General features: G+C 40.3%; 1 protein-coding gene across 5 annotated transcripts in view; it reads right to left on the reverse strand.

The window, feature by feature from the left end:
• Window positions 1-17,192, reverse strand: part of RFX4 (regulatory factor X4) — a 98,284-nt gene that overhangs the window by 3,489 nt on the left and 77,603 nt on the right. For all 5 annotated transcript variants that reach the window (XM_074825322.1, XM_074825317.1, XM_074825316.1 and 2 more), the window contains 2 exons: window positions 14,328-14,490; window positions 9,713-9,851 (listed from right to left, as the gene is read on the reverse strand). In XM_074825322.1, coding sequence (XP_074681423.1) covers window positions 9,713-9,851; window positions 14,328-14,490 — 302 coding nt within the window. The remainder of the gene's footprint in view (window positions 1-9,712; window positions 9,852-14,327; window positions 14,491-17,192) is intronic.

A 17,192-nucleotide genomic window follows, 5' to 3' on the forward strand; every position in this document is an offset into this window, starting at 1 on the left:
TCCCTTCTTAAACATGTTATTGCAGAGGAGCAGCCACCATCGCTAACTGGCTCGGCCTTGGCCAGAGGTGGGTCTGATTTGGAGCCAGGGGAGTTTTTGAGAAGCTTCTCACAGGGGTCACTGCTGTAGCCCCCTCCCCTGCTACCAAAACCCCCTCCATACACACAAACCCAGCACAGAGAGTCATGGGGAGAATAGCTGCTGTGGTTGTTCATAGGAGGGAAATGGCAGTAATTCCCAAAAGGTCTCATGACATTACTCCACTGCCGGATGGGGCTGGGGTTAATCAGTTGTGTAAGCGGGTCCCCAAGGCAATTACAGCAATGCCTCCATGAGGAGTTTCTGCTGACTCCCTTCAGACTGCAGCCAGGAAAGCAGCTCTGCCTTGGCAAATGTATTCAAACAGTTCACAAGCCTCAGGCAGCTCCAAAGCCACATACTGGCCACCTCTAATTAGAGAGGAGAAAGAGAAGACTATTTTTGACCATCATGCTGTAGTTAGTGATTTAGCATATTCCACCATGTCCTGGGGAGACAGGCCAGTTAGCAGATGAGAGGGAATACATCAAAGCTGTATGATGCGTTATTTAGCACACACTTCTCATTGTCACAGAGACTGGATTTACCCACGCAATCAGCTGCTGAAACAGGCTAGTGAATGGCAGCACCATACTGGACCATCAACACTTCAACTGGCACTGCTAATACATCTGTCAGAATAAGCTGTATTGGCAACACTGGCAACAAGTCTATACAAGATCATCTAAATTTCCATCTTCACCCCAGAGAAAGGCTTTTCAGTAGGAAAATTCAGCAGAGCTTAGGCACTGGCTGCAGAAAGTCTTATATTTCTTTGCAGAAGAATCAAGTTTTCAGACTTCTTGGCTTTCCAGAAGTTTCTGCTGAAGATAAGAGCTGTCAGTGCCCAGCAACAATGAAACTCAAGCTTTCAAGTTTTAAATTAGGTGATTTGAATTTAGGATCATGGTTCTCTCCTTTAACTCATTAATTAAGGACAGGGCACTGTCAAAAGACAACCAATCTGCAAGTATTCTAAGTAAACACAAGAGGTTCCAGAAAAAGTTGAACAATTTTCATATTTTTAACATTTGGAGACTAGCTGATAGATTTAGGATGCTGCTTTCCTGGTCTGCACTGGCAATACATGAACATCATTTTCATGCTAGTGCCTGATGACTGCCTTCGCCTGAACATCTTCATGAACAAAGCTCTTGTCGTAATGAATACAGAGGAAACAAGTTGTCTTGTGATTCACTATAGCTTCAGAGCTGAATACATCTCACCTAACTTTAGTTATCCAAAAGTTAGGCATCTAATAAAAGTGAGTCATCTGAGCCTTCTCTACAGCCACTGGAAGAATTTATCAAACCTCAAGATAAATATTTAAGATGGAAGATGAGCAGTCCTCAGAAGATAGCTCTTTTCTTCCTCCTGCTCCATGATGTAATCCATTAGTTAGGTTGGCTCGAGTTAAATAAAAGTCCTTCTTCCATAGTTGTCAGATCCATAAGTTGTTTTTCCTGTCTGATCTCAAATGTCCCACTAATGACTGTGTAGCAGATGTTTTGAGATGGTAGGAGTCAGGACCAGCATGGGTCATTGGGAAAAAAACACATCACAGAAATAATACATTTTAAACTTTCTGTTTTCTGTATGTCACCTGTGGAGCTGCAAGATGTGGGACAAACTAGAAACATTCTTCTTTGTCTTCAGTAGTGTTTCACTTCATACCAATTATCATGGTCTTTGCCTTTATTACCCATCAATCTATACCTGAAGTCACTGTAGATTCCTGTATTAAAGAATATACTTACAACAAGATTAATCTAGACTTTTGCCCTAATACACCAGTGATTACCTCTTGTCTTCTTCTCAATGCAATAATTGATCTACTCTGTTGTTAACCATAACAGAAACCTTTGCCATCCTGACTCAGTGCAATTTTCCTTTGAGGTTGTGAAACTGAGGTTGTGACTTGTAACATGAGAATTACCTGCTTTCATATCCCTTTCAAATGTCAAGAGAAAGCCATGGCTTCACCTGGGATAATTTGCTACTTGACAACTTGTAGACTGCAAAAATTTCATCTATGAGCAAGAGAAACAAAACAAACTCTGGGAGTATCCTGGCGGGTCTCCTGATTGTACATGGCATTATGTGGGGAAGCCACGTAACATCTTTTGGGTAGTTTGGACACAGAAAACCTGTGCTGTTGGGGAAATGAAACCTTGGCTCCCAGAATGACCTTCAGGATGCACTGAAAAGGAAAGATAATCCTCCTCCTATCTGCAGTCAAGAGGCCATGCTAAGGCTTACTAAGAAGGCAGGGCTAATGGCTGTGCATGAGGGGACAGGATACAGTGTGCTGCTTTTCCTTTTCATCGAGTGCACCCGATGCAGCTGTGTTTATGAATGTGTCATGAATGTAAGAAGAATAATTGCTTGAAAATAACATGGACTCTAAATATCTAGTATTTTACAATAAATTCTGTTATGACTGAATGCAAGATGGAAAGTTTTGTAATGGTAGGTCAGCTAATCGCAAATGAGTCAGTGACTTCTTTTTCCCTACAGTGAAGAGACTATTGAAAGACAATATTTTTAAAGTACTCATTGGCCCCTGCCTGACTATTAACTCACCCAATGAAGCATCTATTCAGCCTTGTTGGAGTGTCCAAAGCATAGCCATCTGGGCGGATGCCTGCCCATGCTGCCTGAATCACCTTTCACACTCTACATCCGGTTTAATGAAGAGTGCTTAAGCATGCTGAACTCAAAACACTGGGGCCTAGTGATCTTTGCCAGATATAAAAGCGACATTTGTTGGAGGGCTCTTGACAGGAAATTACCATTTTCTGGGTTAACTCACACTTGCTGCTACTGCTGCCATTAGACCTAGACAAGAAGCCCTTTAAGTCTGGGAGACTTTGAGCAGATTATTGTTAAGGGCTTGCTCAAAAATGTAAAATTAATTCAATTTCTTTTAGTATTATTTTAGAAAATACAACGTTAAATATGTCCTCCCATGAAGTGAAGACTGAGTTCCTGCAGTGTGAGGATGGAGAATAATGTCTTTATTCTTATCCTCAACTCACTGACTGATTATGCATGGAGGTGAAAGGTGTCTCTGTCCAAACAGCAAAATATTTTTCTTATGAATGTGGCTCTGACTTTACATTGCATTAGCTCACACTTTTGCAGAATGCTTCAAGTTAATGCTGTATGTTAGCCACTACTTTAGGACTTTCAAATAACTCATACCAGAAAAACCGGCTATAATTTAACTTCATAAAAATATGCTTAAAATTTTAAAAAAATGACATAATCAAAACTATTGATTGACTGCATCTTTATAACCCTTAATTTGATCCATTTCTCCACAAATTGAAGCTCATTGAATATTAGTCTGTCAAATAGGTTGGGTGAAACTTTCAACTCATTCTAAGTGCTTTTGGTAGTTTTGGGAGTGGCATTTGGAGCCTTATGAAAATGCTATTTGTAATTATTTAAAAAGAAGTTACAACATCTGTTTCCTGTTACATTCAATACATAATTACTTCAATTACGTTCTAACAATCTCAAGTCCGTTATGAAGCCATACAGTTAGGAACAATGATTCTTGTTGCATGGGTGGGATCTGGATAGCATTTTTTCCTTCTGTCATTACTAGCTGTTTGATGACAGAGTGGTTATTGGGAAGGGTATATTATTCTTACTGCGCTGATATAAGCTTATACTGTGTATGTGCTGGGGAGACAAGAACTTTTTCCCTTCTTTTTTATTGTGATGTAGGTGGGCCAGAACAGCATAAATGGACACTAAACACGAGCTTTGTCTGGAAAAGGAGTTCTTTGGCTTCCCCACTGTAACAAAACCCAGTTACTACTTTCTTCCAGTACCGCCCCTATGAAATCCTGCTGTGGAGGCATATGAAGGGAAGTGAAGATGTGGTTGGGTAGAATTGTTGCAAGCAACATTGCGCAGAGAAACTAAGTGGTGCTGCAACACATAGGGAATTTCTGTGAAGTTATGTGAGACCACTGCAGTCCTCAGAGCAGTTTAGGACAGTCAAACACTGCCTTAAAGCTCCTTTAACTGTGGCCCCAATACTGTGTTCTGAGAGGTGCAGACCCAACCTACTGCTTAAGAGCAGATTGTACTACCGCAGTGTTTTCCAGGCTGGTTTGTTCTGTCCAGACCATGGAAGTCAACTACACTCTTCATAAACCAAATTGACAACAACAAAACAGCAGCGCAAGCACTTGCTGATACAAATGTGCACCTCCCACTCCCAGAAGTTGATTAGTGCCTCTTAAGGACAGAGCACTGGTTCAGGAATAGCTGACCCTGGCTATGTTCTTGAGTGCAACAGGAGATAGCTTGAAAGCAGCAAACATTGCTTGTCTTTAAGGTGGGAACTGCATCTTGAGGAACAAAAAGGGAGACACTATCTTGCCACTTCTGTGGCGTTCTGTTAAGTACCTCCACCTGAGATATGCCATTTGGAGGTGGTTACTCCATCTTGGAAGTGAAAAGGAAGAAAAAGTAAAATAAGGCTGTATACAACATGGGATCTAGGAGTGCTTCCCAGATCTAAGTGGCTGATCTGGCAGCTTCTTGACGGAATTCCTCCTACCTACTCTGAGATCAGGTTTGCACAGAAAGGCTGGAGTGGAGTTGCAGCTCCAGCAAATTCCCTGTTCCTGAGGGAACAGGATGTCTGTGTGCACACCAGACTGCCCTGCAGTGCACCTACAGTTCTTACATAACTTCTGTGTGTAGAGCATCCATCACAGGAGAAACTAAACAGACTCTTAGGTCTGGAAAAGAGATGACAGGAAGGAGGTGGGACGAATGATGCCGAGCTATGTCTCAAATGGTGAGAGCAGATAAATAGGGAATGAATATTCCCTATTCCTCATCACCCAAAAAATAGGGCACCCAATGCAATTACACAATAACAGGCTTAAAATTAACAAGAGCAAGTATGTTTCATACAACCTATCCTTAAGAAGTCTGTAGGTACAACAAAGCTCAAAGAACAAAAAAACTCAAAGACAGGGGAATGGACAGTGGTTTGCTACAAAATACAGAAGTCCAGCTGCTGCTCCCTACTCAGGATGTCCCTAGTCCTGCTCTTGCCAAACACAGCGTGGCTATGCTGGTGAAAGGACCACTCTCTACCTACGCTATTTCTAAGACTTTTCTTCCACACATTCGTTTCTGGCCATTGTTGGAGATAGGACCTGGATAAAGGGACCTGCAACATGATTCACTACAGCCATGCATTAGAGTACTTACACATATATTGTATGTTTGCTGGGTTTCGTACTGCATATACAGTGATGCACATTCATATGATGTGCATCTTTATATGTTACCAGATATATTAAAATATAAAAATATACATTAATGCAGATTTCTCTAATTACTCTTTCTACTAAAGGTGTTATCCTTGTGATTTACAAAGAAAAATTGCTGCAGCATGAATTACTTTAAGGAAGAGGTGGAATGATGTGAATGGAAATATTTATGGATAGCCTGAAAGAGGATCAAGACCTGTCCAGCTGGGCTGAAACTTGCAGCCAAAAGCTGTGATCAAAAGCCAGTCAAGCGTATATTGTGGAGGTGGATGAGGTGGTGACATTGTGAAGGGGTTACCTTTGAAGGGGGTACCTCTCTGGTAACCTTGACATAGGTTCACAGGAACGCTCAGAGGCTTTTAGACAGAGTTTTTGTCTATTTTCTACCCTGGCATCTGGTACCTAAAACTGCATAGGCAGACAACTGATGAAACATAAAGTCAGTATACATGTGTTTATGTACACACATTACACAGTCCCCTTCTGAATGATGACAGAGCAGCATCATAAGATTGTATGCACTTACACACTATGGCTTAGAGAATTAGGTGGTAACAAATCAATCTGTACATCATTTATTTTTCTTTTGTGTGCCAGGCTCCTGGCCAGTAAGCCAAGTCAAGAAATGAGCAATTGGGCCTGGAGTTACAAGGAAGCAACTGTTCTGAGAACTATTCACAGATGCTGATGAAAGAAAAAAAATAATTCGGATTAATACCAAGGTTTGAACAGACTGTGCCTGTCAGCAAAAAGACTCTTAGCCATCAGTGGGGATTACTCAGCCTACACTGCCAGAAGGAGCCAGTTTTAGGCTTATGCTAGGTTAATAGCTGCAGATACTACTTCAGCAGAACATTTACTCCCCTATAAGGTTTTTTACAAGCCATCTCCTCCATTTTTTTTTGCCTTCTTGTCCATCTGAGAGTCACTGATCTTTCTGAAACTATGAGCTACTTATCAACATTTCTATTTAGCCCAAAGTCACAAGACACCACATTCCTCTGTGAGCCAAGGTAAGCTCCAAGACTGCCTCAGAGATGGGAGATAACAATAATCTCAGGGGCTCTCACCAGTCTGTTACAGGATGGGGTGTGAGTGAGCATGGAGCTGTGACATCGTGCTTCAGTGATATCAGCCTTAGCAACTACTTCTGTCTCATTTCCTCTAATGCTGGGGGGTTCAAATTATCCAGAAGTTAACATGGACTCTCACTAACATGGACTTGCCGCTGATCAAGTGAGATAGGCTTGGCTTGAGACCCCCACCTGCATTTGTCAAGAACTGTACATAGTACAAGGTCTACAGTTGTGTTACTTCTACCCCAGCACAGCCCCACCGTAAGGATTCCAATGACGAAACCACAGCAGACATCCTAAAATTAATCAACCATCATTGTATTGTCAGGTTGGGATCAACATGGTGTTACATGTTGGCAAATACAATTTAAAGGGTCACTCATTCCCTCCCCCCCTTCCCAGCTGTTCAGTTCCCCACTTTGACTAAATAGAAGTTATTTGCTCCATCTCCTTTGCTCCAATTCCACTTTTTTATTGATGACCTGTAAATTGTATCTGTGAAATGATCCATCTTAAAGTTCTGCTAAACAAAAAATCAAGCACAACTCTCTCTTCTTCTTTAGGTACATTGCTCTGGGATGGAAAATAGCCTCAAAATAACAAACCTGATAAAACCTGGGGTATGTTGCTCTCTTCCACATGAAAAGGGTGGACATGGTGTTCTTTGAGACCAAAAAAGTAATTTATAGCTGCAGCCTGAAACCCACCTTTATTATATGTCTCCTGTTTTGGCTCAGACCTCTGTCTGGGGCAAGGGCTCTCTCTGATTACATGCTTGTAGAGGAGAACTTACCCCACACAGATTTTTTTCTTAGCAGTTAATCTCTAGACATGATCCTGAAGAGCATGATAGAATATTAGCTAAAGCTGAGCCAGAGTTCTATATTTGGACTGAATGTAGATTACAACAAAGAGTTCTTTTGAAGAGTTATGGTCAATGCCTCCTCTTCTTAACTGATTACCACAGCCATACACATGGCATCTCCTCTGATTTCAGTATAGTGGCAGCTGTTTATATATTCATTGTAAATTTGGCCTCCTATATTTTGATTTTACAATGTCATGAGTCCTACTGCAATTCCTTGCACCATGTTCCCCTTAGAAAGTCTGCTAGAAAAAGAGTAGTTCCCTGACATCTTATTAGGTTTTACAGGCAACAATATATTATGAACTTTTGTTGGTTAAAAGTAGCTAAGAAAGGAATTATCAGGGCAGGCATTATACAGAAGCTCATTTATACCTAAAAGGAATGTCAGCAAATTCCATATTAAAATCATTCAAGAATTTTAGATTATTTTTGAAAGTAGGGTTTCAGTTTGTAGCTCCTTTCAATACAGAATGAGCACATTGATAGGATTTTGTTAGCTGCGTCCTGCTGTGAGATTCCATCTCAGTTTACAAGCAGCATAAGAAAGAACATGCTAAATACAGGTTGAAATCATTTTGCTCTGAAGTGCTATCATTACAGCATAGCTGTTCTTCCAGTGTGTCCAGGACAGTTCAAGGGCTAGCAAGAGAAGAAGAAATCTGGCATCTGCACTTGTAGAGACAGCCTCCTACAGTATAAAAAATACTTGCATGATTTTAATGTATGTTACTATTTCCATATAACATGTTAACCAGGACATGAACAAACTACAAATGCATTGATCTTGCTTTGTTTTATTTATTCCTTGCTTAACTTATGCTGTCTATATCAGTGTGACAAAGACAGTTGTCAGAGGGTAGAAAGAAACTCCTTGTGCAGGTGATAGCATTTCTAAACAGTAAAAGCCTAATTCTCTGTTTTACATACAGATTCATGACCGTTTCAGAACCAGCACTCATGTGGGTTTTCTGTAGTAAAGGACAAGAGAGATTAAAGAAAATTGGTGAGTCAATTTAAAGTCAGAAAGTGATGAATTCTGGAAAAAAGTCTTGAGATAACAGGGTAAGGCTTGTATTGAAAAACCAATGTATACAAACCCAAGAGGACACTGTACTTAAATGTTCACTCACTGTTCCTAATGAAGATACAGAAGCTGCAACAACCCTCAAACAAATCGTCACACCTCATGTAGTCTGTCTGATGGACCAGGTGCTACACAAATAGGTGAGAAGTTGTAGACTTTTTCTTTTCATAAGCTAGGGAGCCATTGCTGAGCTGGTCCAAAGGAGCATATTGAAGTTGTATAAGACAATCTGCCCAGTAGATTTCAAAAAACTTTAAGGAGATCAATTCCTTTATTCTTACCTTACAGCTAGGGAAAATGAGGGGTAAAAAAGAGAAATTACTACTCTGAGATCAGCTGGCAGACTGATGCCAAAGACCAGAATGAGATGAAGGTTTTGTGTGTTCTAGTCCAAAGCACTATCAAATTCACATCTTTGCATCTGGTATGAAACTGTTCTAGTGCAGTGATGGGAGTTAAGCGTGGTGGTCCCTAATATACTTGTATAAATTTCCAGTAGATAAACCGTAAGAGATGCCATGTGGGTGGACTATCCCTATGCCATCACCTCCTGCCTGTACCCACCTTTTGCAAATCTTACAGCAGAGAGCAGCTTCCTACACTGCGGAAGCACCAGTTGCATGATGTACTAAAGCCCTCCTACAGTTGTATTACTTTTGAACTGTTGCCAAATATCATCTTTCCACTTAATCTCCCTTGGTTTCTACTGGCTCACCTTTTGAACTGCAATAGTGTCCTGAAATAGTTACTGACATAATTTCTCAGCATTATAGTAGGGAACTATGGCATACAGATTAAACAGAACCTCTTTGCAATGGTGTCCTGAAGCTATTCAAACTGTCTTCAGAACTCACATTTTTGGCAAATTCCTAAACGTATGTATTCTCAAAAGCAGAGGCCACAGAACAATTCACTATGGTCTCTGCATCTTCTTACAACTGTATGAAAACACTTTTATTTCTTGTTAGGAATCTCTTCCTGTTCCCAACACATAAGAAACATACAACTAATCATATTAATTTTTGTTTCAGCTACTCCTTAACACAGAAACACTTTCTATGATTCAGACTGCTAGATGTTAGAGTTTAGTACAACCTACAGCTACTTCTGATAAAAGAATATCCACCAGAATGAAAAGATATCTAGGTAATATTAGAAAAGAAAAAAATTAGGGACCATCAATGACTACACTAATGACAGCTTATTGATTCAGACAGCTAATATGCTGATAAGAAAATTACAAGCACAACTTTAGTTAAAATGTTATAGCAAGCATTGTCAAATAATAAATCCAACTTACCTGTGAAGAGCTTCTGTGGTAAGCTGAGTAGTGAAGTGGTCCAGAAATAGCAGTATCATGTGGTAAGGACGGATACTGACTCTGCATTGGATGGGGATGCTGGTTGCTATAGCTACCATAGTTGTAACTTCCTGTGTATCTATAAAATCCATTTAAAAACATTATTTAGCATGCATAATTGTTGTATTGCCACTAATAGTTCTATAACTTTTGAGACATAGTTGCACTTTTTTGCATAGGAGAATGACATTTTAAATAATCTTTTTTAAAAAGATATTTCCCAGCTCAGCTGGGAAGCAGATGCCAGTTAGAGAAATGATGTGTTAGCACAACAAATAGACTCAGCATGTTTCTCTGACTAGTTTTAAATTGCAGACTCATTTGTGCATTTTCTAAGGAGAAAGTGTCTTTCCTTTTTATTATTATTTTATTGCCATGTTCCTAATAAATTGATATGCAGGCTGAGGAAGTATGGTAAGATTTGATTTAAAGAACTACACTGTGGAGTTCAGCTATCTCCTTGCCCTGGGGTCAGATGTTCCTTTTCTGGGAGGAAGAGAGATGTATTAATTTGCATCTGAAGCACACAACATACAGCTTTAGCACAGCTGACTAAGGAATAGAGTGGGATTTGAGGCTGAAGAACATGCCTACTTTCTTCTTTCATCCCAATCCCTTGTCTAGGGACAGCCAGGAATAAAGGAGGGAGCAGTTTCCTTAGCTATAAGAAACTGCAGGGTCAGTGTTTGCTGGCCACCATTATTTGGGTCATTCACTCGCAGGAGATGCATGGACACTTTCTGCAACCTCCCCATCTTTGTGGAGCCATGTGAACATTTGGTGCTAATTCAGCACAGAAGTTTAAAGACTTTTAAAAGATATGCTATTGAAATGAAACACAAACCATGATAAATAAACAAACAGGGTAACCAATTCATTGTGAGAAAGGGAAGAGTTACTTGTACAGACTTTTTCTGGAAGGTTCAATGTCATTTTTACACTGGGTAGAGTTTAAACTTCTACTATTCTTTTGATTTTATGATGGTATTCTAGAGACACCATGTCATGTCTTACACCAGCCAAACCAGCAGCTTCAAAACGAGAGCAGAGAACCCCCTCTGAAAACATTTTCATGACATAAGGCCGTATGTCTATCTTCATTGTTCAACACTGAGCTCTCATTCTTATATTCACTTGTGCATAGCTGTACATGAGTGGTTTCCATAATCTACCTCAGACAAGCTGGTGTTCACATGATACAATTTTGATAGTCTCTCTGTGGAGAGTAGGGGAGGGAGGAATGGCTGTGTCATAGAGCTGTTTCACACTGTGGTAGGCAGACATCTTGTGTTTTAATTCCTTCAACACGATAGACTGGTAAGCAAAATCTGCAAGATCTGCATAAGCCCGGCATTTCGCAGTGCAGCCGTCCCTGCTTGAAGAAGATGCTTGCCTATCTAGTCCCTCCTGTAGTCCAGACTCACAAACAAAGCCAAGTCCTGTAAGACAGTGTTTTCCCTTCATGCTTTCTCGAGTCACTAAGGATGCTATGTCCTAGTCTGGAAGCTATCGATCTTGTCTCCTCCATTCAAACACTCATCACTTTTGGCTTCAATTCTCTTGAGCATGGAGTTATAAAGTTTCTTATCCTAATCTCTATTGTGTACTTCTGGTCCAGGAAGCTTCCTCTGTCTCTCAGGAGAGAGAGCACTGAGGACGTGAGAAGGAGATGACCAGGCTCCTCAAGGCTAGTATTTTCCTGCCTATCTGAAAGTGCTTGGCTGAGGAACCCTACATCTCTCTAAGAAAATGTACCTGAAAAATCCAGTAAAAATGTTTCCTGCCAAGTACCATGTCTTACAGTGACTACTGAACCACATCTATAGTCATTGAGTAGTGAGGACAATACACAGATGGCATGTAGGGAAGTCCAGCTGGGAACTGGCAGTTACTCTGGAGTCTAGCAGCTATGATTCAGAAAGAATGGTCAGTTGATAGTACAGAGAATAATGCAAAGTCCTGCATCTGCAACATCATAACTCCTGCAGTGGTACAGGGGCCATCTGGAGAGAAAGCAGCTTTGCTGAAAACTGCCTGAAAGTTCTGGTGGACAAAAAGTTGAACATGAGTCACCAGCAGGCACTTGCAATAAAGACCACCAGCTACATACTGGGCTGTAGTAGCAGGAGTGTGGACAGCAGGCCTAAAGAACCGATTATTCTTCTCTATTTGGCACTTGGGAGACCACATCTGGAGTACTGTGCCATGTTTTTGGCTCTCCGCTATAAAAAGGACATTGACATACTGGAGTGAGTCTAGTGGAGAGCCATTAAGACAGATAGGGGGCTGAAGCACAACTTACAGGAAGAGAACTGGGTTTGTCCAGCCTTAAAAAGAGAGACAAAGGGATGACCTACAACTATCTAACAGGACGGTATAGACCAGCTAGAGGCAAACTCTTCTGAGAAGTTGACAGTGGCAGGGTGAGAGGCAACAGACACAAGTTGGAACAAGGAAAATTCCAATTATTTATATTTTCTTCTATTAATACCACAAATTTACAGCCCTGAGACCCCACACGTGTGGAGACTACCATTGTGGATTTAGAAGAAGATTTACTGGAGTGAGCTCGAGTAGATTATGGACCTTGTGCTATTCTCAAGTTTCACAAATCTACACTAGTATTGCTTGCTGTAAGACTTGTTTTAATAATGGGGAACGGATCATGTAGCCCTTTCCTCATTTCTGGTAACATGCATTTGGCCTTAATCAATTTTTATTTTACAGGGAGCAGTTTTTATCATTGAACTTACACTTTATTTTCTATAACTGGTCAGAAGCAAGTAAAGGGTATGTACAAATGAATCCAACAGTCTATATTTCACTCTATGACAGTCTATATCCAGTTCTCTCTTGGGAACTACTAGGGCTTTACATTGTTCCAAGGCTTCAGTTCTTAAATGTCTTTACATTGTGGAATATAATGGTATAGAGCACTCTGATCTTTTAGGTATTCTCTTTCTATCTCAAGACAGTTTGGAGCCTTTATATTTCACAGAGGATCATGTTTAGTGTGCAAGACTGGTAGGAGCCCCAGCAGAACTACTGTTAGGAAACTTTCAGGTATGCTGGGTGGCTAAGAGTCTGCGTTTGGTGGGAAATGCAGCAGGGGAATGGCTCATGGCCTCCATACTGTTTATGCTCCCTGCTGGGCCCTCTGTACGGGAGTGAGGCGCAGTCTCAATGGCTACAGCAGCTGCTCACTCCACTTCTTGCTTCTCCAGAAACATGGAAATCTTAGTGCAGACTTTGATCTCTCTTTCTTTCTTTCTTTCCAGGGCAACCATCTGTTTGAATCTTGCATACAAGATGTCTTATTTTTTCTTTTCCTCTCTGAAGATATAGTTCTTTAATGCTTTTAAACAAGCTCTGTCTTGAATCTGTGACTGTAACTTCCGTAAGAATTATATAATGACTCTTGTGCTTCAAAACATCATGGGTGAGGTCACCGGATTTCCCCACAGACATTTCTTCAGGAACATGTCTCTATAGCCTGCCACATTAGACTCAAATCATATAAAAACTGAAATACCAATATGTTGATTTTGCTGTAGATCCAAAATAAGTACAAATTGTAATGAATCAAAAAAATTTTAATAGTACTATATAGAGGGCAAATGAGATCAGGAAATCTTTGTGACAGAAGCCATGTAAATGCAGATTAACAGAGGCCCTATCCCTATGAGTTTACAAAGTCATTTTCAGACAAGAAGGCAGATGTCACTGAAATGCTTAGAAGCATCACCAAAATGTTTATATCCACGTGTCACATGTAAAATCAAATGGCAAAAGAAGTCAGATTATAGAATTCTTTGTTGCTTTTCAGAAAAATTGATTCACCTAGATTAAAAAGTTTCCTCAAATCACCACCCAGAGGCAAGAGATTCCTTTAGGAACAATGAATTCTCACATATATACACATATATATATTATATATACACTGCCTTACTGTGGGCTGTTTTAATTCTTGCATCCTGTTAGCTCCCTGCTGCCCTATTTCTGCCTCCACCAAGCAATCATACTGCTGGATAGGAGAGATGTTCCATATCTCCATATCCAGATTGTTCCAGTAAGGGCATAGCAGTGACATTCAAACAGAAATCCAAACCTAACCACATCCAAGAGAGAAGGAGATGCAGGGTTCAAATTAATCTGCTGTTACCCTTTCAAACAGTATACAGTCTTCCACACTGGGAAAGCACTTGTGCAAGGTTAATGAGTATGCAGTGAGACTGAGGAACTTGGTAAAGTCTCTTGAACCTCTTGCATCAGGTCAGCATCTGAGTATTAACTAATCTTGCTATGTGCCTGGCCCTTCTCCATCAATTATTTTGTGATTGTTTCTTTCTAGTCATGGATTAAATGAGATTATAAAATTGAGACATAATATAATCATACAACAATAACAACAGCCAAAGAATAATGATACCAGCATCTTTGCAATACAGACTTACTACATCAAGAAACAGATTTCACTTTGTTTCAAAAAAAACCCTTAACCATAAGTTAATACTAAAATCATAAAACCCCTCCAAGACACTGAGAAGTGACTTACCCATGTTCTTCTCTGTGGGGATAAACAGGTATCCGGTGTGTGACAGATGATGATGGTACATGCGGACTTCTCATGCAGGGCAGCTGTTGGGAATTTTCAGCAGGGGACCCAGCAGCTGTTGTCACAGTGTAGGTGAGTGACCACGTGTAAGATTGCATAGCTCCTGCAGACAAACAGTATTAAAGGAATACAGCTAACATGGGCTGTCACTCACAGAGGTCTTATGCTTTGAGATGCTTACAGGAAAGCAACATAATAGACACAGATAATGGAAACAGCACCAACCAAAGTGAACAAGACTATTACGTTGCAGGCATAAATAAAAATACAAATAGATCAGCTGGAGTGTGCGAAGATCCAGAGGTAAAAGACATATCTGGAATAGCTCAGACTGTGAACTTTCAGTGTGGTATTGTAATTTGAGGCTATCATTTTTCAGAAAAACTGGGATAGGACTTAGAAATGGAGGAACACCAGTACTAATATTTCTCAGGCATGATGCACCAAACCCTGAGGTCTCCCTCACATGAAGTGGGCTGCTGGTTTGTTTAGCTCCAAAGCTGATCAGGCCTGGAGTGAAGCAGGAAGTATAATCAGAACAATGAAGGATTCAAAAAATATGGGTGTTATGCAAATACATTTCTTGAATCCTTTTGCAGTTTGTATCTGTTTCACCCAACTAGGTACCAGCCTTTGTAGGGGCAAGACAGTGGTAGATCTCCAAATTGTAACAAATTTATCGACAGAAATAGCCTAGCCATTTTATTCCTGCAAATAATGTTTCTTTCTTCTTTCGAGGTGGCAGGGACTGGACTTAATTTATTTGTTCATGTAGAACATTTGTGGGTAGAGCAAAGCTAAGAAGTGGGTTTTCCATTTTGCTTGGAAGGTGCTGAGTTTTTTAATCATCCTGATCCCTTCCAGGCAGGAACTCCAGATTCATGAGCCAGCTGCTGAGAAACCTTTGTCCTTTGCACACACCCCTTTCACTCAGGAGGCTGACAGATCCATTGTTCCAGTATAACATAGCTCTTGCTGGAGGTCATGACCATACTGGCTGAGATTACCCTGCAAATGAGGACCAGAACACTGAATTTAACCCAATGCGAACACTAGTTTGGGGGTCTCTGGGCACTCTTGACTCTTTTTCAGTAGCTAAAAGGAATTGCAGGAGGTGACTCGTTTTTTTCAGTGTGGATTCTAGGACTTCCTGTAATATGAAAGGGTCTAATTCAGAGGGGGAAGTGATTGTATTACCAGGTCTGTGTCCACTCCATGGCTTTGGGGAATGAAAAGCCTATCTCAGATGTGCATAATTTTCTACAGGTGTGTGCGATTTTATTTGGCAAAATCAGACAAATAATTTTTTGAAATGGAAAATGCTTAATTCTGGGTGTAAACGAAGGCATTCTGAACTTCACAAGGTAAGTCCAGCTTGAAATATTCCAGCAGGGTGCGATTTGGTGCTCTTACAGTAGAGACATCTTTGGATGTGTTATGAACAAGGATATTTGTGCTAGGCCTATTTTCACATGCCTGCATTTTCTGTCACAGACTCTTGAATTTTCAGTCTTTTATGTCCTCCCATTGAAGAGGACCACTGAGATCTCTGAGACTAAAAAGGAGACATACACATTTGAGCTAGCACATCAGTGCTGCTGTGGCTATGAGCAGTCATGGTTCCTTGAGTTGAGGAAGAGTGTTTAAGGAAGCCTACCTTCACTAGAAAATACAGTTTCTGTGGAAGGGGCCAAAACTACTTATGCAGTCACCAAATATCTTCATCTGACAACAAGAGAAAAACTGTTTTGAAAATATCAACAACTTTTCTGAAGAATATTTTGGTGAAACTTTCCAATTTCAAAAGGTCAACATATTTTCCTAGTGTTATTTTCCAAAAGAAAATTTGAAACTTTTTTCAAAACAGGCCTAAATTCAAAAGGCAAAAACAAAGAGAAAAGAAAGAAAAGAAGGACAACGAAGATGGTGAAAAAAGCCAAATACAAATTTTAAGGTAATATTACTGGTTTTTTTCACTTTTTAAATTCACTATAAAACAAAAGTTTTACTTTGACCTGATTTTATTTTTTCCAAGAAAAAATTTGGCCATTGAGCCAAAAATCTCATGACCTTCCTAGCTCTAACAAGAAGTGGTAATAACAGGGCCAAAAGATCCTTTGCATTTTACCAAATATGGTTAATTTGACTGTCCCCAGCCATTGTGACAGCCTCCTTTTCTTTTTTTGAATAATACTAGGGATCTTATCTCAGTCTGAGGAAAATGAGTTGGTCCAGCACAGCAAGTTGTTTCATGTGCTCCCTGTGGGAAGTCAGACTCCTTGGATGAGAGGACTTGGCCACTCCTGGCATTCAAATCTAACTGGCAGCTACCTCAGTTCAATTTTAAAATAAATGTTTAGAGTGTAACATGCTTTGTGCCTGTCCAGACAACACAGAAACAAATACAGAGAATAGGTCTTGCACTGGAAGAGCTGTGAATATCTTTGTTTAATTTTTCTAACCAAGAATTGTCCTCAGTACTACAGGATAGTACTTCACACAGCTGCTCTAGGAAATAGCCACCTTCTTCTGGAGGTTATGGTTTAGAAGTAAATGTATGTTGGGTTTTACTCTGGATTTACAGAGTGACAGAAAGCTGTTCAAATATTTTTTTCAGGATGTTCTTGGGAATCTACAGCTGCCTCACTTCTCTTTGCCTTTTTGAAAGGGATGCCATTATTTTCATCGACCTAGTCACAAAGACAGAGGAAGGATAGAAGAAGACAACAGATATATATTGGGTCAGCCAGGATACTGCCAACATGGTGGTGGGTGAAAAGAAGGAATTAGGTAAGTCTGAAAGTT

The sequence above is a fragment of the Strix aluco genome, chromosome 5 (assembly GCF_031877795.1).
Source record: "Strix aluco isolate bStrAlu1 chromosome 5, bStrAlu1.hap1, whole genome shotgun sequence".
NCBI lineage: Eukaryota > Metazoa > Chordata > Aves > Strigiformes > Strigidae > Strix > Strix aluco.